Source organism: Myotis daubentonii, chromosome X (assembly GCF_963259705.1).
Source record: "Myotis daubentonii chromosome X, mMyoDau2.1, whole genome shotgun sequence".
Classification (NCBI taxonomy): Eukaryota; Metazoa; Chordata; class Mammalia; order Chiroptera; family Vespertilionidae; genus Myotis; species Myotis daubentonii.
Genome location: NC_081861.1, coordinates 58,939,128 through 58,963,594, shown reverse-complemented (window position 1 = coordinate 58,963,594; position 24,467 = coordinate 58,939,128). Strand labels below are relative to the sequence as shown.

The window sequence follows — 24,467 nt, the reverse complement described above, 5'->3', positions numbered from 1 at the left end:
TGGGATCCGTGCAAAGGCTCCCGTTTCTCTGATCTCTGGCTGGAGGTCCGGGCAAAGACCCCCGTTTCTCTGATCACTGGCTTTGTGGCCGGGCAAAGGCTCCCTGCTTCTCTGAATACTGGCTGGGAGCCAGGCCAAGGCCCCCGCTTCTCCCATCACGTCTGTGGGCCGGGCAAATGCCCCCGCTTCTCTGATCACTGGATGGGGGGCCGGGCTAAGGCCCCTGCTTCTATGATCATACCTGGGGAGCGGGGCAAAGTACCCCCTTCTCCGATTCGTCTGTGGGGCCAGGCAAAGGAACCCCCTTCTCTTATCACTTGTTGCCGGGCCAGGCAACGGCCTCTGCTTCTCCATCATCCCTGAGGGGCCGGCAAAGGCCCCGGTTCTCTGATCATGCCTGGGGATCCGGACAAAGGCCCCCGCTTCTCTGATCACTGGCTGGTGGGCCGGGCAAAGACCCCGCTTCTCCGATCATTACTGAGTGGTGGGGCAAAGGCCTCCGTTCTTTGATCACACCTGGGGGGCCGAGAAAAGGCCCCAGCTTCTTGGATCATGCCTGGGAGGCCAGGCAAAGTCCCCCTCTTCTTTGATCACACCTGGGGGCCGGATAAAGGCCCCCGTTTCTCCAAAAACTGGCTGGGGACCCAGGAAAAGGCCCTGGTACTCTGATCATACCAGGGGAGCGGGGCAAAGTCCCCGCTTCTCTGATCCGGCTGTGGGGCCAGGCAAAGGCCCCCCCCTACTCTTATCACTGGCTGGGGGGCCAATCAACAGTTTCGGCTTCTCCATCACCCCTGAGGGGCGGTCAAAGGCCCCGGTTCTCTGATCATGCTTTGGGGGCCAAGGAAATGCCCCAGTTTCTTGGATCATGCCTGGGGATCCAGGCAATGGCTCCCGCTTCTCTGATCTTGACTGGGGGTCCGGGTAAAGGACCCCGCTTTTCCGATCACGCCTGTGGGGCCGGGCAAAGAGCCCAGCTTCTCCTATCATACCTGGGGGCCCGGGGAAAGGCCCCAGTTTCTTTGATCACACATGGGGGGCTGGACAAAGGCACCTACTTCTCTTATCACTGGCTGGGGGCCAAGGCAAAGTCCATGGTTCTCTGATAATGCCTGGGGGTCCGAACAAAGCCGCCAGTTTCTCAGACCATGCCTGCGTGTCCGGGCAAAGGCCCCCGCTTCTGCGCTCACTGGCTGGGGGTCCGGTTAAAAGCCCCCGGTTCTTTGATTACACCTGAGTGGCCCGACAAAGGCCTTGCTTCTCAGATCACTGGATGGGTGCGGCCAAGGCCCCCAGCTTCTCTGATCATGCCTGGGGGACTGGGCCAAGGCCCCAGCTTCTCCCATCTCGCCTGAGGGGCGCGGCAAAGTTCCCGCTTCTCCCATCACACTTGAGGGTCCGGGCAAAGGCCCCCACTTATCTGATCACGCCTGGCGGGCCGGCCAAAGACCCCCGCTTCTCTGTTCACTGGCTTGGGGCCCAGGTAAAGGCCCCTGTTCTCCGATCATGCCTGGGGGGCCGAGCAAAGGTCCCCGTTTCTGCGCTCACTGTCTGGGGGTCTGGGCAAAAGACCCCGCTTCTCCGATCTTGACTGGGGGGACGGCCAAAGGACCCCACTTTTCTGATCACTTGCTGGGGGCTGGGCCAAGGCCCCCGCTTCTCCGATCTTGACTGGGGGGACAGCCAAAGGACACCACTTCTCTGATCACTGGATGGGGGCCGGGCCAAGGCCCCTGCTTCTCTGATCACACCTGGGGGAATAGGCCAAGGCCCCCGTTTCCCTGAGCACACCTATGGGGGCCGGGCAAAGGCCCCCAATTCTCCGATCATGCCTGGGGGGACGGGAAAAGACCCCACTTCTTTGATCACACCTGGGGGGCTGGACAAAGGCCCGTGTTTCTCTGATAACTGGCTGCGGGGCCGGGCAAAGGCCCCCCGCTTCTCTGTTCACTGGCTGGGGGCCCAGACCAAGGCCCCTGCTTCTTCCATCACGCCTGGGCAGCCAGTCAAATGCCCCCGCTTCTCTGATCACTATATGGGGGGCCGGGCAAAGGCCCCCCCTTCTCATATCACTGGCTGGGGGGCCAGGCAATGGCCCCCACTTCTGCGATCATGCCTGGGGTGTAGGGTCAAGGCCCCAGCTTCTCTGATCATGCCCGGGCACCGGTCAAAGGCCCCAGCTTCTTTGATCACACCTGGGGGGCCGGGCAAACGCCCCGGCATCTCCCATCACGCTGAGGGGTGGGGCAAAGGCCCCCGGTTCTCTGATCATGCCTGGGGGGCCGAAGAAAGGCCCCAGTATCTCGGATCATGCCTGCGGGTGTGGGCAAAGGCCACTGCTTCTCCGCTCACTGGCTTGGGGGTCAGGCCAAGGCCCCCGCATCTCTGATCACTGGATGGGGGGCCGGGCCAAGCCCACAATTCTCCATCATCCCTGAGGTGCAGGCAAAGGCCCCAGTTCTCTGAATATGCCTGGGGGACCGAGCAAACGCCCCAGTTTCTCAGATCATTCTTGCAGGTCCGGCAAAGGCCCCCGCTTCTCTGATCATGCCTGGGGGGACAGGAAAAGTCCCCCACTTCTTTGATCAAACCTGGGGGGCCGGCCAAAGCCCCCATTTCTCTGGTCACTTGCTGTAGGGCCGGGCAATGGCCCCCCGCTTCTCCGATCTTGACTGGGGGGCCCGTCCAATCCCCCGCTTCTCTGATCACGGGCTGGGAGGCCAGGGAAGGCCCCCCCTTCACCGATCACGCCTGAGGTCCTGGCAAAGGCCTCCGCTTCAACAGTCACGCCTGGGGGTCCGGACAAAGGCCCCCACTTCTCTTTTCACTGGCTGGGGCCAAGGCAAAGTCCATGGTTCTCCGATCAACCTGGGGGAACGAAAAAAGGCCCATGTGTCTCGCATCCTGCCTGCGGGTGCAGTCAAAGGCCCCCCCTTCTCTTATCACTGGCTGGGGGGCCAGGCAACGGCCGCGGCATCTCCATCACCCCTGAGGGGCGGGCAAAGGCCCCTGTTCTCTGATAATGCCTTGGGGGCCGAGCAAATGCCCCAGCTTCTGGGATCAGGCCTGGGGATCTGGGCAAAGGCTCCCACTTCTCGGATCGCTGGCTGTGGGGCTGGGTAAAGGCCTCCGCTTCTCCGATCACACATGGGGTCCTGAGCAAACGCCCCAGCTTCTCTGATCCCTGGATGGGGGTCCGGGCAAAGGCCGCTGCTTCTCAACTGGGGGAACGGGTAAAGTCCCCCGTTTCTCCGATAACTGGCTGGGGGGCCAGTAAAAGACCCCGGCTTCTCTGATCACTGGCTGGAGGGCCGGGCAAAGGACCCAGCTTCTCCGATCATGCGTGGGGGGCCGGGCAAAGGCCCCCGCTTCATTTATCTTGACTGGGGGGCTGGGCAAAGGACTCTGTTTGCCTGATCACAGGATGGGGGGCCGGGCAAAGGCACCCGTTTCTCTGATCACTGGCTGGGGGCTGGGCAAAAGCCCCTGCTTCTTCGATCTTCACTGGGGGGCCGGGCAAAGGACCCCGTTTCTCTGCTCACTGGCTGGGGGTTCGGGCAAAAGCGCCCGCTTCTCCAATCTTGACTGGTGGGCCGGACAAACGCCCCAGTTTCTCTGATCACTGGCTGGGGGCAGGGCAAAGGGCCCCGCTTCTCTGATCACTGGATGGGGTGCCTGCCACGGCCCCCGCTTCTCCCATCACGCCTCAGGGGCGGGGCAAAGGCCCCCACTTCTCCTATCATGGCTGGAGTGCGGGGGGGAAAGCCCCCGTTTCTCTGATCACTTGATGGGGGGTCGGGCTACGGCCCCCGCTTCTCCGATCATGCCTGGGGGCCGGGCAAAGGCCCCGTCTTCTCAGATCATGCGGGGTGGCCGGGCAAAGGCCCCCGTTTCTCTGATCACTGGCTGAGGGGCCGGGCAAATGCCCCCGCTTCTCTGGTTACTGGATGGGGGGCTCGGCAAAGGCCCCTGCTTCTCTGATCACTGGCTGGGATCCGCGCCAAGGCCCCCTCTTCTCCCATCACGCCTGGGGGCCCGGACAAAGACCCCTGCTTCTTTGATCACTGGATGGGGGGCCAGGTAAAGGCCCCCGCTTCTCTGATCTTTCTTGGGGGGCTGAACAAAGGCCCCAGTTTCTCAGATCATGCCTGCGGGTCCGGGCAAAGGCCCCTGCTTCTGTGCTCACTGGCTTGGGGTCTGGGTAAAAGCCCCCGGTTCTTTGATTACACCTGAGTGGCCGGACAAAGGCCCAGCTTCTCAGATCACTGGATGGGTGGGGCCAAGGTCCCAGTTTCTCCCATCACTCCTGAGGGGCGGGGCAAAGGTTCCTGCTTCTCCCATCACACTTGGGGGGCCTGGCCAAGACCGCCGCTTCTCCCATCACACTTGGGGGGCCGGGCAAAGGCCCCCACTTATCCGATCAAGCCTCGCGGCCGGCCAAAGACCCCAGCTTCTCTGTTCACTGGCTTGGGGCCCAGGTAAAGGCCCCGGTTCTCCGATCATGCCTGGGGGGCCGAGCAAAGGCCCCAGCTTCTCGGATCATGCCTGCGGGTCCGGGCAAAGGCCCCCGCTTCTGCGCTCACTGGCTGGGGGTCCGGGCAAAAGCCCCCGCTTCTCTGATCTTGACTGTGGGGCCGGCCAAAGGACCCCGCTTCTCTGATCACAGGCTGGGGGGCTGGGAAAAGGCCCCCGCATCTCCGACCATGCTTGGAGAGAGAAGCCAAGGCCCCCGTTTCTCCGAGCATGCCTGGGGGCCCAGGCAAAGGCCCCCGCTTCTCCGATCATGCCTGTGGGGTCGGGCAAAGGCCCCCGCTTCTTTGATCACACCTGGGAGGCCAGACATAGGCCCCGGTTGCTCTGATCACTGGCTAATGGTCCAGGCAAAGGCCCCAGGTTCTTTGATCACACCTGGGGGGCCGGGAAAAGGCCCCCACTTCTCCCATCACACCGAGGGGTGGGGCAAAGGCCCCTGCTTCTCAGATCACTGTATGGGTGGGGCCAAGGCCCCTACTTCTCCCATCACGCCTGGGGGGCCAGGCAAAGGCCCCGCTTCTTTGATCACACCTGGGGGCCAGACAAAGTTCCCTGTTTCTCTGATTGCTGGCTGGGGGTCCGGGAAAAGCCCCCGCTTCTCCGATTATCGCTGAGTGGCGGGGCAAAGGCCCCCGCTTCTTTGATCACATCTGGGGGGCCAAGAAAAGGCCCCAGCTTCTCAGACCATGCCTTGGCGCCCCGATAAAGGTCCCCGTTTCTCCGATCACTGGCTGGGGGCCAAGGCAAAGGCCCCGGTTCTCCAATCATGCCTGGGGTCCGAACAAAGGCCCCAGTTTCTTGGATCATGCCTGCGAGTCTGGGCAAATGCCCCTGCTTCTCTGCTCACCGGCTTGGTGCCCTGGCAAGCCACTGGGTGAGGGGCCGGCCAACGGCCCCCACTTCTCCATCATCCCTGCAGGGCTGGCAAGGCCCCAGTTCTCTAAATATGCCTGGGGGACTGAGCAAAGGCCCCAGTTTCTCAGATCATGCCTTCGGGTCTCGGCAAAGGCCCCTGCTTCTCCGTGCACTGGCTGGGGGTCCGGGTAAAAGGCTCTGCTTCTCCAATCTTGACTCAGGGGCCGGGAAAAGGACCCCGCTTCTCTGATCACTGGCTGGGGGGACTGGCCAAGGCCCCCGTTTCTCTGAGCACTCCTGGGGGCCGGGCAAAGGCCCCCACTTCTCTGATCACTGGAGAGTAGGGCAGGCAAAGGCCCCGCTTCTCTGATCATGCCTGTGGCCCCCACTTCTTTGATCATACCTGGGCGGGTGGACAAAGGCCCCCGTTTCTCTGAACACTGGTTGGGGGGCCAGGCCAAGGCCCCCGCTTCTCTGATCACGCCTGGGGGGACAGGCCAAAGCCCCCTTTTCTCTGAGCACTCCTGGGGGGCCGGGTAAAGGCCCCCACTTCTCTGATCATACATGGGCAGCAGGGCAAAATCCCGTTTCTCCGATCCGGCTGTGGGGCCAGGCAAAGGCCCCCCCCTTCTCTTATCACTGGCTGGGGGGCCAGGCAATGGCCTCTGCTTATCCATCATCCCTGAGGGGCAGGCAAAGTCCCCAGTTCTCTCATCACTGGCTTGGGGGCCGATTCAAGGCCCCAGCTTCTCCCATCACACCTGAGGGGAGGGGCCAAAGTCCCTGCTTCTCATATCTTGCCTGGGCATCTGGGCAAAAGCCCCTGTTTCTCTGATCACTGTATGGGGTGCGGGGCAAAGGCCCGCTTCTCTGATCATGCCTTAGAGGCAGGGAAAAGGCCCCAGCTTCACCCATCACTGGATGGGGTGGGCCAATGTCCCCTATTCTCCCATGACGCCTGGGGGGCCAGGCAAAGGCCCCGCTTCTTTGATCACACCTGGGGGGGGGACAAAGGTCCCCGTTTCTCTGATCACTGGTTGCGGGGCTGGTAAAAGGGCCCTGCTTCTCTGATCACTAGTGGCGGGGGGGGGGGGGGGGCCGGGAAAAGGCCCCGCTTCTCCAATCATCGCTGAGTGGCGGGGCAAAGGCCCCTTCTCCTTGATCACACCAGGGGGGCCAAGAAAAAGCCCCAGCTTCTCGGATCATGCCTCCGCGCCCAGACAAAGGTCCCGGTTTCTCCTATTACTGGCTGTGGGCCAAGGCAAAGGCCCTGGTTCTGGGATCATGCCTGGGGGGCGGAACAAAGGCCCCTGCTTCTTTGATCACACCTGGGGGGACGGATAAAGGCCCCCGTTACTCTGATCACTGGCTGGGGGCCCAGGTAAAGGCCCCGGTTCTCTGATCATGCCTCCGGGGTGAGCAAAGGCCCCAGCTTCTCAGATCATGCCTGCGGGTCCTGGCAAAGGCCCCGCTTCTGCGCTCACTGGCTGGGGGTTCAGGCACAAGCCCCCGCTTCTCCGATCTTGACTAGGGGGCCGGCCAAAGGACCCTGCTTCTCTGATCACAGGCTGGGGGGTCGGGCAAAGGCCCCCACTTCTCCGATCCAGCTGTGGGGCCAGGCAAAGGCCCGCGCTTCTTTGATCACACCTGGGTGGCCAGACAAAGGCCCCCATTTCTCTGATCACTGGCTAGGGGGCCAGGCAAAGGCCCAGGCTTCTTTGATGATGCCTGGGGCGCTGGTGAAAGTCCCCAGTTTCTTTGATCACACCTGGGGGGCGGGGCAAAGGCCCCCGTTTCTCTGAGCACTGGTTTGGGGGCCAGGCCAAGGCCCCTGCTTCTCTGATCACGCCTGGGTGACAGGCCAAGGCCCCTGCTTCTTTGATCACACTGGGGGGCTGGGCAAAGGCTCCGGCTTCTCTGATCACTGGTTGTGGAGCCAGGCAAAGGTCCCCGCTTCCCTGATCACTGGCTGAGGGGCCGGGCCAAGACCCCCGCTTTTCCGATCACGCCTGTGGGGCCGGGCAAAGAGCCCAGCTTCTCCTATCATACCTGGGGGCCCGGGGAAAGGCCCCAGTTTCTTTGATCACACATGGGGGGCTGGACAAAGGCACCTACTTCTCTTATCACTGGCTGGGGGCCAAGGCAAAGTCCATGGTTCTCTGATAATGCCTGGGGGTCCGAACAAAGCCGCCAGTTTCTCAGACCATGCCTGCGTGTCCGGGCAAAGGCCCCCGCTTCTGCGCTCACTGGCTGGGGGTCCGGTTAAAAGCCCCCGGTTCTTTGATTACACCTGAGTGGCCCGACAAAGGCCTTGCTTCTCAGATCACTGGATGGGTGCGGCCAAGGCCCCCAGCTTCTCTGATCATGCCTGGGGGACTGGGCCAAGGCCCCTGCTTCTTTGATCACACTGGGGGGCTGGGCAAAGGCTCCGGCTTCTCTGATCACTGGTTGTGGAGCCAGGCAAAGGCCCCCGCTTCTCTGATCACTGGATGGGGGGCCCGGCAAAGGCCTCTGCTTCTCCCATCATCCCTTAGGGGCGGGGCAAAGAACCCAGTTTCTCGGATCATGCCTGGGGGGCCAAGCAAAGGCCCCAGCTTCTCGGATCATGCCTGGGCGGGGCACATGCAGTAGGCAACCAATCACTGAATCTCTCTCACCTCTCTCTCTCTCCTCCCTCCCTCTCTCCCACCTTCCCTCTCTCCAGCTCTCCCTTCCATTCTTTCTAAAAATTAATGGAAAAATATCGAGTAAGGATTAACAACAACAAAATAATAGGGAAAACTGGTTTCAGGGAATATGGGAACTCTCTGTAGTGTCTTTGTAATTTTTCTATATATCTAAAACCATACTAAAATAAAGTTTATTTTTTAAAAGTTCACTAAATAACTTTTTACAGGGATAGGTGGTTACTAATCTTATTGTGGTGATCACATCATAAAGTATATAAATGTCAAATCACAATGTTGTACACCTGAAACTAATATAATATTGTATGTCAACTTACTTTTTAAAAAGTTCACTGGAAAAAATAAGTGCGGTATAGTTTGACTAGAAGAGATGGAAAGGCCAAGAGCAGGGCAGTTTCTCTGATACCCAAGGTCTTCTCACTCACATAGCCTGTAAGAGCCTTAACCTAATATATATGAACTCTGAAGCCAGACCACCTGGGTTTCAATTCTGATTTATCACTTACTAGCCAGGTAACCTTGAACCTCATCCTAATGAAGGGACAGAACGGAACTGATAGCTGTGTCTCTAACTCCTCTCCCTGAAAAAGCCACAGAATGTATCAGTTACTCAGCCTGCCCTTATCTCAGCCAATGGAAAAGCGGGAGAAACTAGCCCAAGGCCAAGAGTATGCTAGCCACCCCCCTGTCTTTGTGTAACCAGACCCTAGCTGCACCCTGCCCTTGCGTCACTAGCCCCCAGCCCTCACTCAACCAACCAGAATCGGCCAAATCAGTGGTCAGAGTGTGCACCCACCCCCTACCCCAAGCCCTATAAATTCTTTGTTCCCTTGGGACTCGGGGCTCTCTCTCGCATCCAGTAATGGAGGCGGAGGGGGACCAAGCCCGGGCTTGAATAAAAGGACCTTTGCTTTTGCATCGGACTCGGCTCCCTGGTGGTCTGTCTTGGGGGATCTTGAAATCTGGGCATAACACTATCTCTCTTTTTAAAATTTATTCTACTATACTGTTGTTACTTTTGTACTCTTTCTACTCATTAAAAAAAAATGTTTGCTGTGAACCTCATCTTGTAAAAGTAGGAATGATAGCCCCCACTTTTTGGTCATTTTGTAATAATGACCAAATTAAATGTGTTAATATGTATAAAGTGCCTAAATGAGTGCTGGCACATTGTAAATTCTGTGTCAATACTTTGTAAACTAAAAAAAAAAAATGATGACTAAAAATTCATTTAGTAATCAGCTGTACATCGTACAAGGTAGGGAGATGTGAGTTTGTTTGCTATGAACCAGGCAGTGGTTGCCATAGATATGTTAGAACATTGACAGCCATTGTTAGGTCACTGCTATATTCTCATAAGTGGGCAACTGAGCTGTGTTAATCTGGCACAAATGCTAGAAATCTCAATATATCTTCCTATTACTCTACACATCTTATGTCTTCCATCCATAAAAAACCAGTAATCTGATCAGTAAGTAACCACCTCAAGGTAAGCAAAATATTATCATTATCTCCATTCTACAGATAAGAAATCTAAAACTGTAGATTGAATTTAGTTGATTTCATCCCAGAGTACCCAGGAGAGGCACTGGAAATGAAAGGATCAATAATCCCTAGTCTAATCATTTTCTTCCTTGGTTATCCCATTAATCCTCCCTTAGGCTAAGGGTGTTTTTTTAAATCTTTTTTTGAGAGTATTACAAATGTCCGGGTTTCCCCCCCCTATTGTCCTCCTCCACCCTGTTCCTGCCCCATCCCAGGCCTTCACCACCCTACTGTCTGTGTCCATAGGTAAGATCTTTGGTTAATCTCTTCCCATTCTCCCTCCCCCTTTCCCTCTGAGATTCGTCAGTCTGTTCCATGCTTCCAAACCTCTGATTCTGTTTTATTCACCAGTTTATTTGGTTCATTAGATTTCCTGTTCATTTATTTTGACTTTTTAGATTCAATTGTGGATAGATATGTATTTATTGCCATTTTATCATTCATATTTTTTGTTTCTCCTTCCTCTCCTCCTCCTTCTTTTCTTCTTCTTCTTCTTCTTCTTCTTCTTCTTCTTCTTCTTCTTCTTCAATAATACCCTTCAACAAGTCATGTAATACTGGTTTGGTGGTGATGAACTCCTTGACCTTTTTCTTATCTGTGAAGCTCTTTATCTGACCCTCAATTCTTAATAAGAGCTTTGCTGGGTAGAGTAATCTTGGTTGTAGGTCCTTACTATTAATCACTTTGAATATTTCTTGCCACTCTCTTCTGGCCAGCAAAGTTCCTGGTGAGAAATCTGACAGTCATATGGGTGCTCCCTTATAGGTAACTAACTTCTTTTCTCTTGCTGTTTTAAGATTCTTTCTTTGTCTTTAACCCTTGGCATTTTAATTATGATGTGTCTTGGTGTGGGCCTCTTTGGGTTCTTCTTGTTTGGGACTCTCTGTGCTTCCTGAACTTGTAAGTCTATTTCTTTCACCAGGTAGGGGAAGTTTTCTATCATTATTTCTTCAAATAGGTTTTCAATATCTTGCTTTCTCTTGTCCCCTCTGGCACGCCCATAATTGGAATGTTGGTATGTTTGAAGTTGTCCCAGAGGCTCCTTACACTATCTTCATATTTTTTGGTTCTTTTTGCTCTTCTGATTGGGTGTTTTTTGCTTCCTCATATGACAAATTATTGGTTTGATTCTTGGAATCTTCTACTCGACTGTTAAATCCCTATAACTTGTTTTTTTGTGTTTTGTTTTGTTTGTTTTTTTGATGTGTGTGTGTGTGTGTGTGTGTGTGTGTGTGTGTGTGTGTGTGAATAAGGTGCAAAACTGCCATTCTCTGGAGCATTTTCTCAATCCCTTGAGATTGTGTTTCCTGACAATTGTCAATGGTTTGGTTCAAATAAACTCACAAAAATTCCCTGTAGATTTGCATGTTTCTTATGTTGACAGTTCTAATCTCAATTTGCCATTACCATATAGGCACACTGGGGCACTGTATCAGCCTCTCAAGTGGAGAATATGACTGTGGAAAGTGCCTAGGACAGGGCATACTATGTATCAGGGACAAATGGTATCTATAATCCCAGTGGATATGGCCACCTAAATGTACAGGTAGAGAATGCCACTGTGTAAATGAATATGCACAAGTAGGTGGAGCCAATGCTCAGGCAGCTGGCTTCCTCCCTGCTCTGCTAGTGGGGATGTGAAATGTTACAGCCACTTGGGAAAACAGTCTGGCACTTGCTCAAAAGTTTAAATGTAGAGTTATATGACCCAGTGACGACACTTCTAAGTATATGTACCCACGAAAACTGAAAACATATGTCCACAACGTTGTACAAAAATGTCTATAGCAGCATTATTGACAAGATCCAAGTGTCCATAAACTAATGAATAAACAAAAAGTGGTATATCCATACATCGGGATATTATTCAGCCATAAAAAGGAACAAAATACTAATATATGCTACAAGATGGATGGACCTTGAGGTGATTGTCTAAATTATCCTTTTTACTTAGGTATTCACTTCCGAATACTGTTGCACTTTGAAAACTACTGGAGAGATTATGCAACTCCCTGGGAATCTTTGAGAGTGGGGCACCTGGACTGATGTTTGCAATCTATTAGACTAGATGATCTCTAAGGTCCCTTACAGCCTAGGAATTTTATGAAATCTATGACAATGGCTCACCAACATTTTTTAAGCAGAGGCAATAAGAGAACCAAGAATAGTAGATAGTTGTCACTTAGAACAGGTTTCCCAATAAATAGGTCCTAGAAATCTCAGCTGGTTCTTCTCCGAAGCTTCATCTCACCCCACCTGAGGTTGAATGAAGATATTCCCAACAGGGATGATCTACGGCTGAAGGGAAGGCCACACCTGATGCCATCGTGCCTGTGTAGGTTGCTTTAACAAGAAACCATCCCATTTTGCAGGAATATGCCAGTAGAATTGAGGATTACCCATCCCTCGCTCTATGACATTTATAGATAAGGGTGGCTAGAATGAAGTAATGGACTTGTGTCAGTACAAGGCTTTCTGTTTATCAGCACCTATGTAGTCATAAACTGACAAGTTCAATGTTAATGGCGGGGCTGATTTCTTATTTACTTGTTTCCCTTAATATTACAGAACTCAGATGAATCATGTTCAAGATAATGACATCCTGCGGGCCTCAAGTAAATACAGATGAAACACGAAGGTAATATTGTAATTATTTCCCTAGACCTAGTCCACCATTTCCTCTAATGTATCTACCCACAGTCCCACATGGGACAAATCATGATATATATTGTTAGGGGAAGTGATTAGTCTGTCTGCATGCAAGATTGAGGACAAGGTTTGAAGAGAATGGCTAATTCTGCAAGGCAAGTGACTCGGGAAGAAACACATCCTTGGGGACCTTGGGAAGGGATTCCTATATAATCTTCTACCACCTTGGCTGTGCCTTTTATGATACATATATTGGGACTACTGTAAGAAGATCCCCAAACACCAAAGAAGAATAGACTTTTTTGTTTAGCTTAAGAACTAACTGTTTTTAAGGCTTTGGCTCATTTTTCTTTTCCATTAATAGGAATGTGACCATCATCATCATCGGTCTGGAGAATGCAGGCAAAACTGTGCTTACGGAGGCCTTCCGCAGACGTAAGGAACTAGGAGCATTAGACATTGGTTTAGGTCTCTCAAGGTCCCCAGTGACCAATGAAATAATTATTCCTTCCTAGCTTTACTTCACAGCCCTCAGGTTGCCACTTTTGAAGATAAGCACTTTCCAACACACATACACAATCCTTTCCTGGGGTATTATCAGCTTGTTTATGTAATGTCTGTCACCGTCTCCCTTTTCAAGATATCCTAATTAAACATCCTCACACAGTGTCAGTATGAATGGATTTAAACTATGTAAAACACTGCAGTCAATTATGAAGGATAGCATGTTTGAAAAAGTGTCTCATTTCAGAGCTCAATTAAAGTGGAATTTGGTCTTAAGAAGTTTAATAACATTAAATACTTTGTGACAGTTAATATAGAGGGTTGGAACCTGTGAAATGTTGTCAATTCAGAGATATGCAAGTTTAATACCAGACCTCCAGTTTAATACCTTGACATTTCAAGAAGCAGTTACACAGAATTGAAGGGAGATACTATTTTAGTTGTGAAGACACAACTAAATGCTAGTCAAAGAGCCCAGCACACAGGCTGGCATAAGATTCTCTCTACTGATGTTTATTAAATAAAAGTAGGGGTATGATGAGGTGGCTGAATTTTATATCATTTAGAAGCCTTCAGCAAAGTACAGGAAAGGGCTAACCTGACTCCTCTGCCACTGGTGTACTGGAAACCTGCAGCAATTTTCTTGAACTACAGCAACAGGCTGCTGGCTGATCTTTCCATCTCTAGTTGTCTCCCCAGCATTCAGTCAACACAGTTGCCTGAAGGACTTAATACAAAAATCTGATCATGGCACTTTCTTCTGCTCAAAAGCATTTAATACCTCCCCATTGTATTCAAAATAAAATTTAAGTTCCTAGAGGCACACAGGGTCCTCTATGATTTGCTTTCTGCCTTCTCTCCCAGCTTCATTTCTCATGCTCTCTGCATGTGACCTGATAGAGCCAAAACAAATGACTTGCCATTCCTCTGCCATCATACTGATCTATTTCACATACCTATGCCTTCTATAATGCTGTCCTACTACCTAGCATTTCATCCTCTCCATTATCTACCTGAGTGGGGCCCTGGAATCTATATTTTAAGAACTCTCCAGGTGTTTTTGATGGGCAGCCAGCTTTGGGAAGCACTCTTCCATAATTAGCCATATGCTATTTTGTCTTTGAGAATAGTATCTGCTTTCCATTCTGACTTCTAGAGGCTAGAGCCTGGAGTTGTGAATTCATTCACAGGGAAGTTTCTAATGGCCAAGAAGCAAAGCTCCACTGATGTCACATTCTAAGGAATGTCTCAGTCCATACAGGACTACTACAGTCAATCTATTAGGCTGCTCTGTACACAATATGCAATAGCTCACCTCTCCTGTTCCTGCAAATGTTTATGATTGCAGATAACAGCCTAGGAAGGAAATACCAATCTATAAGTAGTAACTTGTGTTACTATAAGTAGTAACTTTGAAGCTATAAACTATCTGTGATCTGAAGCCATTATTCTCAATGACAGCATATACTATAACTGTTTTGTCTGGAAAGGTCACACGGGGTGAAAAACCCAAGGATGAGCATAAGTAGGTGCCCTAAATGAGGGAATTTAGTGCAGCGCCTCTCAAATCTGGCTATACATTTCAATAACCTGGGAAGCTTTTAAAAATGAACATGATGCTTGAGCCCCACCCCAGATCTATGGCATCAAACCTTCAGAGGAGGAGACCTAGTGTCATAGTTTTTAAAAGCTCCATAGGTGATCCTTAGCATAGTGAGCACTAAAAGCCAAAAATGAGAATAATGTGGGATGCTTTTACACTTACTTAGTGGGACCTGTAGGCCCAGACACTTTGGACTAGGGGGCGGGGCATGGAATCAAAATCTAACAAGGAGCACCAGATGATGCTGAGACACAACAGGCATGGATTTCTTTGCTCTTTAGGGTAGTGGGTCTCAAACTTTAAAGTGCACAAGTATCACCTACAGATTTTGTTAAATATAGCAGTTTGTTAAACATGCCAATACTTGGGTCCCAGCATAGAGATTCTGATTCAATTGGTGGAGGGTAGGACTTTATCATCGCCAAGTAACTCAGAAACCAACAGTACCCGGACTGTTGTGTTTTATGGGATATAGAAATGAATTAGACTCATTACCTGTCCTCAGGGAGTTTATGAATTAACAGAGGAGATAAGAGAAATGCAAAGTGTCAGGGAACAACAACTTCTCACAGCTTCTAGGGTTGCCAAAATAGATTGCATTATTGAAGGAATTGGTAAGGTTTCAAGTAAAAAGAAAAAATAACTAAGGAAAATGTTTTGATTAGACAGGGAAAAATAACTTAAAGCTTGCCTTCATGCTGGAAACAAATTCAAACTATCTTTATTCGCTTATTATTTTAAGTAGTCTAATGCGAGAGACATAGCAAATATCACATCAAAGTTGTGACTGAAAATTTTATGTTATCTGAAAGCTGTAATTAAATAGAGCATTGACTAACATGAAAACAGAAGTTATAAGATCACATTAAAATGTAATAATGATAATATATGCATATATATATGTAAATGTCTATATAATCATACATTACCAACGATCTGAAAGCATCTTACTAACTTCTCAGCTAAATGATTCATTCTGGCAATCCTAATGAAAATGTCACAAGTAGATCTGAGATTAGAAATAGAAAGCTACTGATTCTGGTCTTAGAACTCCCCAGTCTGAGTATAGAGAATCTATAAAATCATTTCGCTGCTTATGTGGGCAGAAATCTAGGTCAGAACTTTCAGTTCAACAGACTGGAATTTGTAGAAAGATTGTCCTTTTGAACTGCACTTCTATGGGGGCAGAATAGGTATGGAATGCCCTATGGCAGTGGTCGGCAAACTCATTAGTCAACAGAGCCAAATATCAACAGTACAACGATTGAAATTTCTTTTGAGAGCCAAATTTTTTAAACTTAAACTATATAGGTAGGTACATTGTTATTAACTTAATTAGGGTACTCCTAAGCTGGCCTTTGCTAAAATAATAATAAAGCCACCAACACAAAATAATTACAATTCTTAAATTGATGACAAAAATACCTGCAGGATTTGCAGCTGGTTGGAAAAATACAGGTAACTTTATGCTTCGAGTAGGTAGTTTTGTCACCCGCGCGCGATTTGCGGACGCGACTAGCACTAACCACTGCACAGTGAGACTGCTGACTGACTGGCTCACTCAACTCGTGCATGAATCGCGCGCCTCCCTTGCGCTGCGTATCCCTCGGCACCGGCACCCCTGCGCCATGTCTCCCATCGCCGGACCAACACCTCCCACTTCTTCTAATGCCACTCCTTCAAAATAGACTCTCCCAGGCCGAAAACCGACCTCTGCTCATGGGCCACGAAGTTTCAATTGCACTGTACGTGCGCGCCCACACGTGGTATTTTGTGGAAGAGCCACACCCAAGGGGCCAAAGAGCCACATGTGGCTCATGAGCCGCAGTTTGCCAACCACTGCCCTGTGGGACTGTATGATCTGGCCATGGCCTTGACAGGGCAAATGTATCTAAATTTGGCATGGTTGCTTAGAAGACATATGAAAAGTACTTCATACTTACCCACAATAACAGGCACCATAAACATGTATTGAACACCTACTGAGTGTAAACTAATGCAAAGCCCCTCCCTCATTATTTTAGTTGGGAAGCCATGGCATGCACAGAGGGAGGTGAATGACCAGCTTAACAGACCATGTGCTCAATGAGGGAGAGAAAGTGGAGTTGGGGTGGTCAGATAAGCTTCCCTAAAGAAGCCTTCCTGAGCCTTGAAAAAAGGGTAGGAGAGAAGAGCCTCCTGCTCATTCATTTATTCATTCATTCATCAAATTCACTCAACAAATATTTATTGAGCACCTCTGCCCTTGGCATTGTGAATGTAGCAGTGAATAAAATTGAAAGGGTCCCTGTCCTATTGCAGTGTATAATCCAGATTAGTAAACCGTTGAATTTATAACACTGTCATATGTACTATTATAGTGATAAGCCCAGAAGAAAGGCACCTTACCCAGATTTGGGGGTGGGGGTGTGAGTTAGGAAAAAATTTCTAGAGGAAACAAGATCCAAATAGATGTTTAAAAATAGGTATTAACCAAGGAAAGAGCAATGTAAGAAATGTTCTAAGCTGCGAAAATAGCATCTTGTGAAGGCCCAGGGCACAAAAGAGCATGACATTCTTGTGTAGTGGGGGGAGAGTGAGCCAAGGAGCAGAGGGAAGAAAAGACTGGGTGTGTACCAGGGACACCGTGGACACAAGACAGGGTAGAGATAGCGCTGGCAGGTTAGGAGGCAGAGGAGTCTGTATTCTCTCCTGGGAGCAGTGGCCACTCACTGAAGATTGCTGAGCCAGGAGAGGGTTGCCTGGGCAAAGTGCTGGTTTAGGAAAATGAATCCATGAGTGAACAGGATGGCAAGATGCCTCAGTAGCATTCCTCAGGGCAGGCTCTAGTCAACATTTTTTTGAACATATATTTTCTTGATTTTTTACAGAGAGGAAGGGAGAGGGATAGAGAGTTAGAAACATCGATCAGCTGCCTCCTGCACACCCCCCACTGGGGACGTGCCGGCAACCAAGGCGCATGCCCTTGACCGGAATCGAACCTGGGACCCTTCAGTCCGCAGGTCGACGCTCTGTCCACTGAGCCAAACCAGCTATGGCTCTAGTCAACATTTGTTTAACAAATTCTTTCATCTAACTATATCCCTCTGCTTTGTGGTTGCTTCTCCTCTCTTCCCTTATGCACAGTACTTCCTAGCAAGATAGACCGTTGTATGAACTCTAAACTGACTACAGTTCTGCTAGATGAATATGAAATTGCTATCTATGACCTGAATGGAGATATGAAGGGACGAGAAATCTGGCCCGACTACTATGCACAAGCACACGGGATTGTTTTTGTCCTGGATTCCAGCGACTTAGGATGCATGCAAGAAGTGAAGACCACTTTATCAAATCTTCTGTCTGATGCAAGAGTGGCAGGAAAACCCATCCTACTGTAAGCCTCTGCCTTTGTGCTCAATTTTCCCTTCCCATTTTGTGCCTTCAGATGACAAGTAGACAAAGGAAGAGCTGGGTGGTCCCTTTGTCACATCCAGCTAGATCTCCTCTTCCCTTCAGCTCAGTGTGTGTGTGGAGGGGGTAACCCAGTCCTCTGGGGTCTGTTTTTAAGAGCTACTTTCTACCACACGCTGCCATGGGTGAAAATGTTACCTAATTGTGCAAATGTAATTTTGAAAGCAAGCATCAAAGGGAAATGGAGAGTAATATCGGGATTTCCTACCTCCATCCCTTGACTCTTCCTGAAGATTGTCTTCCTGAATTTCTTTCTCTTTCTCTGCTTCAGTCTCTACCCCTGAAACCACCCCTATTTTGTATAATTGATGCCAATGTCCTCCTCCCTTCCCAGACTGCCCAAGAGTCATGTAACGAGCACTGATTCCAGGGTGATACTTCGGATGGCCCAATCAATCATCACCCCCACTCCCTTTTTGCATTTTTTGTTCCTCATTAGCACCCCCAACTCAAGTATGAACAGAGTTTGGCAGAGGCTGTTTAAAAACTCCAAATCTGTTCGTATCCCAGTTAGCAATTCTAATTAAAGTTTTATGGCATAGTGTAGAGATGAAGTGAGAAATTCGATCTGGGGATGATCTTGGATTCAAGTTATATGTGTTATTCTTTCCGTCATTGAGAATTGGCTAGAAAAATGTCTGGTTCATCTCGTTGTGCATGTCTCTAAAGCTAGTTCTTGAATATGTAGCAACTGTACCATAATAGGTTCTCCCCCTATTTCCCTTCTTTTCTTGCCCTTTGCCTCTATTTATGTTTTACTCTTCCTCTCTTCTTCCTACCCTCTCTCCTGTGCCCTGCTCTAGATTGGCAAATAAACAAGACCAGAAGAATGTCCTCTCACCTGGTGATATTATTAAATATCTGGAAGGGATAATGAATGACAACAAGTTCATTTGCCTTCTGGTAAGTGTCAACCCCTCCCCTCTTTTGCCCTCTCAAGCCCAACTGATGCATACCTTGCACCACTCCATAATCAGCCCCATATGCTAGATCTCAGGCAAAGCCTCTTCCTGCCAGGTGATGCCTATAGTGGTGATTTCTAACTCGATGATGACAATATCCCACTCCTAACTACCCTCACATATGTTTTCTTATTAGACTTCAAAATTGCTGTGTAAAGCTGGAAGCTTCAATATCCTCATTTTATGGATGAGGCTCAAAAACTCTGAGTTCCTTGCCCAAAGTCACATATCTAAGACATTACAGCACAACCCCTTCATTGAATGACCTTAGCTTTTGTAGCTTTTATTTACATTCTCAGCTGTGAATACTGAGTTCTCCTAGGAAGTCTTAAAGCCTCTCTAGGCACTGCAGAGCTTATATGTACCTCTGCTCCTTAGCTGAGAGTGGGAGGGACTTTGATCCCCAGTGGCCTCAGGTTCCTGAGCTGGAGTCTTCTCTTTTGGTCACAGGAACCCTGCTCAGCTATCCAAAACCTCCAAAGAAGTAACCATGAGCGCCTACTTGAAGGGCTGCGCTGGCTGGTAACTGCCACTCAGAATAAACAGGAAGAGCTGTGTTCTCACCAACAATCACTCACTTCAAGTATCGCAAACCCCAAGGAGGACACCACAGGCACCAAGGATGAATGTGCATCAGCCAGGTACTGAGCTGCCTCTATTAGGTTGATAAGACCCAGCTGGCATGGCTCAGTGGTTGAGAGTCCACTCATGAACCGGGAGGTCACAGTTCATTTCCCGGTCAGGGCACATGCCCGGGTTGAGGGCTCAATCTCCAGTGTGGGGCATGCAGAAGGCAGCCAATCAATGATTTTCTCTTATCTTTGATGTTTCTCTCTCTCTCTCACTCTCCCTTCCTCTCTAAAATCAATAATAAAATATAATTTTAAGAAAGAACAGATGCAGGAATCAATATTCAACATAAGCAGGGAGTTCTGGGAGGTGCTTGGATTCTGTACGGTTCTCAGCAAGTCTTTCAAGATCAGTTGGCTTAAATGGGGCTAGGTCAGTGACCATAAACTTTCCAGCATTGTTAGGTATACCCTCCCCCTGGCACAACTTGAGTGAACACATTAGTGGGATGAGTTGCAGAAAGGTAAAGCCAAACTATCAACATTAGAGCTTCTCCAAAACATGATTTTTTTTGTATTTTTTTTATTTATTGCTTAAAGTATTACAAAGGGTATTACATATGTATCCATTTTATCCCCCCGCCCTAGACAGTCCCCTAGCCTCCCCTATCACCCCGTGTCTTATGTCCATTGGTTATGCTTATATGCATGCATACAAGTCCTTTAGTTGATCTCTTACCCCCCTACCTCCTGCCCCCCAACCCTCCCCGGCCTTCCCGCTGCAGTTTGACAATCTGTTTGAGGCAGCTCTGCCTCTGTATCTATTATTGTTCAAAAGTTTATAATGGTCTCTATTGTCCATGAATGAGTGAGATCATGTGGTATTTTTCCTTCATTGACTGGCTTATTTCACTTAGCATAATGCTCTCCAGTTCCATCCATGACGTTGCAAATGGTAAGAGTTCCTTCATTTTTAGAGCAGCATAGTATTCCATCGTGTAGATGTACCACAGTTTTCTAATCCATTCATCTACTGATGGGCACTTAGGCTGTTTCCAGATCTTAGCTATGGTGAATTGTGCTGCTATGAACATAGGGGTGCATATATCCTTTCTGATTGGTGTTTCTGGTTTCTTGGGATATATCCCTAGAAGTGGGAGCACAGGGTCAAATGGTAGTTCCATTTTCAGTTTTTTAAGGAAACTCCATACTGTCTTCCATAGTGGCTGGACCAGTCTGCATTCCCACCAGCAGTGCACAAGTGTTCCTTTTTCTCCACATCCTCTCCAGCATTTGTCGTTTGTTGATTTGTTGATGATAGCCAGTCTGACAGTTGTGAGATGGTACCTCATTGTTGCAAAACATGATTTTTATTCCCCAATTTGCCATGTGGAGAAGAAAATGAACACAAGCCCCTTAAGGAACTTCTAGGCAATATTTTCTCTATGAATGTCCTGGAGCCACCCCGCATTCTCTACTTGCAGTTCTCTGATCCACTTATAAGGAAATATGGGGGAGAAGAGGAATATGAAAAAGAAAAATAAGAAAACAGGAGGTGATCAAGGTTTTGAGGAATAAAAGGCTAAAATGTCTTGCTCTATTGTCCGTTTCATTGTTCAAATACATATGCAGGAATGGGGTAACAGGTGCATTTAATTAAGGAGCTTGAAGTGTGTCTATTTTCACTATTGCTTTGTCCTTTCTATGTTCCCCAGGTTCCCTACCAACGTAGAAATGACGGAAGAAAAAGAAGAGCCCCGAGGAAAACATTCCATGGAAACTAGGCCTCTAAAGTCAATCCTAAAGGTAAATGACTCTTTAAATGTTATTGCCACAGGGACCAATCTCTAAACTGTTGGGCACCACCAACTGACTTTTCCCCCTTCATCTTCTTGCTGTACAGAAAGAAGGCTTAAGATTAACACCTAAAAAGAATGTATCAGTGACATTTGCCTTAGATGAACCCATGGAGGAAGGTGAATGTTCTAAGGTAAATGGAGCTCAAAACACTACTGAGCTTCACTACAACTATAGAGCTGACTTTCACTTCCCAGAAACTTACACCAATGATGAAGATGATTACGATGATTGCGATGATTACGACGACTGTGATGATGACGACGAAGATTTTTTTGAAGGTAATGCTAGATCAGTGGTTAGTCAGAGAAGAAAAGATACAGGTGTCCCAAAAAATGTATATTCACTTTGAATAATGATTAATTCCAATGGGTTAAATCTGAAAAGAAAGAAACATCAATTGAGCTATCAGCTGTTAAGTGTGTATACATTTTGGGGGGACACTCTATATAGAGACCTTCTTCTCACAATTTATAAAACCTTCCTATTTTGAGTCTGAAACTCTTTTCTCATACTATGGTTGGTGGTCAGGAGAAGTGGATGAAGGACAGGGAGAGTCCTTGGGTACCACCACTTAGTACTCCAATATGATGGCTCAGCACTGGCTAACACAAGATCTTTGTCTGAATGGGTATAGGTTATCTTAAAAGTTACAATTTCCAGTGGTGGAGGTACAAATTGGCACAATCTTTATGGAGAGTACTTTGGTTGTCTTCTCCCTTTTGTTCTCACTCTTTCAATATATATATTGATAACTTTAAAAATGTGGAAACACTGTGAACCAATCATCTCATTTATTGATCTATATCCAAAGATAATTACACAAGTACCCCAAAAAAGGATGCTTGAGATTGTCCAATTGCAGTATTAGGTGCAATAGCTAAACGTTATAAACAGGCTAAATGTCTAACAATGCAAAACAACTAAATAAAGTAGGGTACATCTACACAATGGAATACTATACAGACATTAAAAGGGCTGTTGTTGACATATTTACTGCCATGGAAAGTTTTCCACAACCTGATGTTTTGTTAGAGAAAAAGGCAAGTCAGAGGATAGCATGCGAAGCATGATGTTTACACATGCATAGAATATCTGGAGAAAAATCACTAAAACAATAGCAGTGGTTTTCTCTAGGTGTGATATACTAGGAGAGAAGTAAAAGGCCTAGGTGCCTTTCTTTGTTTTTTTGTTTTATTGGAAATTTTCTTTTTATAACAAGCTAGATGATTTTTCCCAATATAATAAAGGTATTAAAGAAAAATAGCTGTGAGGACTTGAAGGCCTATTGTTCTTAATTGCCCCTCATTCTCAGTGTTTGCTGGGACCTCAGTCACCGTGATGGTCAAGTATCAATATTATAATCTCATCTCTGCTCTCCAAGGGATCTGGCCCTCAGGCTACCCCAGAGTCTTGGATTGTTATATCTGTACGGAGGGGCCTGAACTTGTCCAGGGACACTGAAGAGGAGAGAGGCACTGATCTGACATGAGGGGTGAAGATGAGAGCTGAGTAGAAGGAATCTGGTGGAAGAATAGAGGAAGTGTTTTTCTAGATATCTGAAATTACCCCTAAATCTCTGTACAAAATTGAAATCCATTTTTCTTTTCTATAACCTCAGAACCCAGACCAAAAAAGAGAATGCCTACCTGGTATGTAGAGGAGATGATGCTGGAAGATGCTTATGAAGACATCTTTGAAACCTGTGGTTAGTATTCCTTAAAGGAAGGGGATAAGGGAGAAAGCTAGAGTGAGAGAAAGTCTGAGTCCAGGCCAGAGGGTGGGTGCCTGGTGAGGTGGAGTCTACACTCCCTTAGAAAGTGGCCAATACCATCCTAACCTGGAGTGGTCTGGGAAGGCAGGATACCTGGAGCTTAGCTTTCCTTGCAGTGACTGGCTATTTTCTGTCTCTTTGACTTTTAACAGAGTACTAAAGAGAAAAACGGAGGGACACAAAAAGAAAAAGCCAATACCCCTCCCGCAGTAAATACACTCCTCTCCAGAACCATTAGGACGATTTCAGTTTTTTTATTTCTATTTAACTAATACCTCTACAGTCCCATATAACTCCACCTACTCTAACATCGAATTCCTGAGAAATCCCATCCTTCCAGTGTTGTGCCCAGATTTCAAAGTTCCCAAGACCTCCAGGGAGCCAGTCAGTCCGATGCAAAAGCAAAGAGTCATTTATTTTCAAACCTAGGTTTGGCTCCCCTGCCACACTCACCGATGCAACGGTAAGCTCCAGTGGCCGAGAGAGAGAGGCATGATGGGACAGGGGGTTTTATAGGGGGGTGGAGTGAGGGCAGGAGAGGGGACTGTGGGCCCCGCCGATTGGCCAGGCGCGAGTCGGGTCATCTCTATGGCCCTCACGTCCCTTGATTGTCATTGGTTAGTTTAAAGAAACCCTGGGTGTGGCCAGCAGGGGCCTGGGCTTCCGGGAAGAAGGCACTCTCCTGAGCACATGGCGGCCGCCCCAAAAATGGAGGACCCAGGGCAAGATGGAGGGCGCAGTCCTAGCCCCCCCCCCCCAGGGCGAGCTGTGCCCGGGCTCCAGGGGCCAGTCCGGTTGCTGGGGGTCCAGTAGATCGACCAGTTCCAGCCCAGGCAGGAAGTCCACGTCCTCCGTCTCGTTCCCGGGGGCGTTGGCGTTCACCTCCTCCTCCATCTCCTCGGGCGAGGGCACGCGCCCCGCCCCGCCGCCGCTGCTGCCGCGTGGGTCTGGTCCGGGGGCGGCGGGCGGGTGGCAGCCTGCGCCTGGCTCCCGCCATGGGCTGGGGAGTCGGTGCCCGAGGCTGCCAGCAGCGTGGTCAGGCCCCGAGACGACTCTCCCTTTCACCAGTACATCTATCTATCCATCAAATGAATCTTACCCCCATGGAGAGGCTCAAGAACAGCGGGCATCCACTGGAGAATGACAACAACCTTGACAAAGAATAGAGACCTGACATCTTTGCACCCAGGTGCTGCCGAGGAAGTCTATGAACAGCGTGTCCTGGCTGACCGACTGAAATTGAGTCTTAGAGGTACAGGGCCAGTTTAGAATTACATTTTCCTCCTACAGTTTTTAGATATAATGGGACTGGTAGACATAAATAGAATTCTTCTGCTGAGAATATAGTCTGCTGAATCATTTTTCATCATGCCTCCCAAAACAACTCAGTTTTAAACTCCCAGCCACTGTCAGTGAAGTCTGGCAACAACTCTTTTGCTGTCCCTTCAGGAACAGCGACAGCCGCCTCTCCTAACA

General features: G+C 48.9%; 1 protein-coding gene across 1 annotated transcript; it reads left to right on the top strand.

Moving 5' to 3' along the window:
- Positions 1-12,187: 12,187 nt before the first annotated feature.
- Positions 12,188-23,151, top strand: LOC132224577 (ADP-ribosylation factor-like protein 13A). Its single transcript, XM_059679752.1, has 8 exons — positions 12,188-12,258; positions 12,634-12,704; positions 17,503-17,752; positions 18,633-18,732; positions 19,242-19,432; positions 21,076-21,166; positions 21,264-21,498; positions 23,144-23,151. Exons 1-8 carry the CDS (start codon positions 12,203-12,205, stop codon positions 23,149-23,151), a joined length of 1,002 nt encoding a protein of 333 aa, XP_059535735.1. The 5' UTR covers positions 12,188-12,202.
- Positions 23,152-24,467: the final 1,316 nt, after the last annotated feature.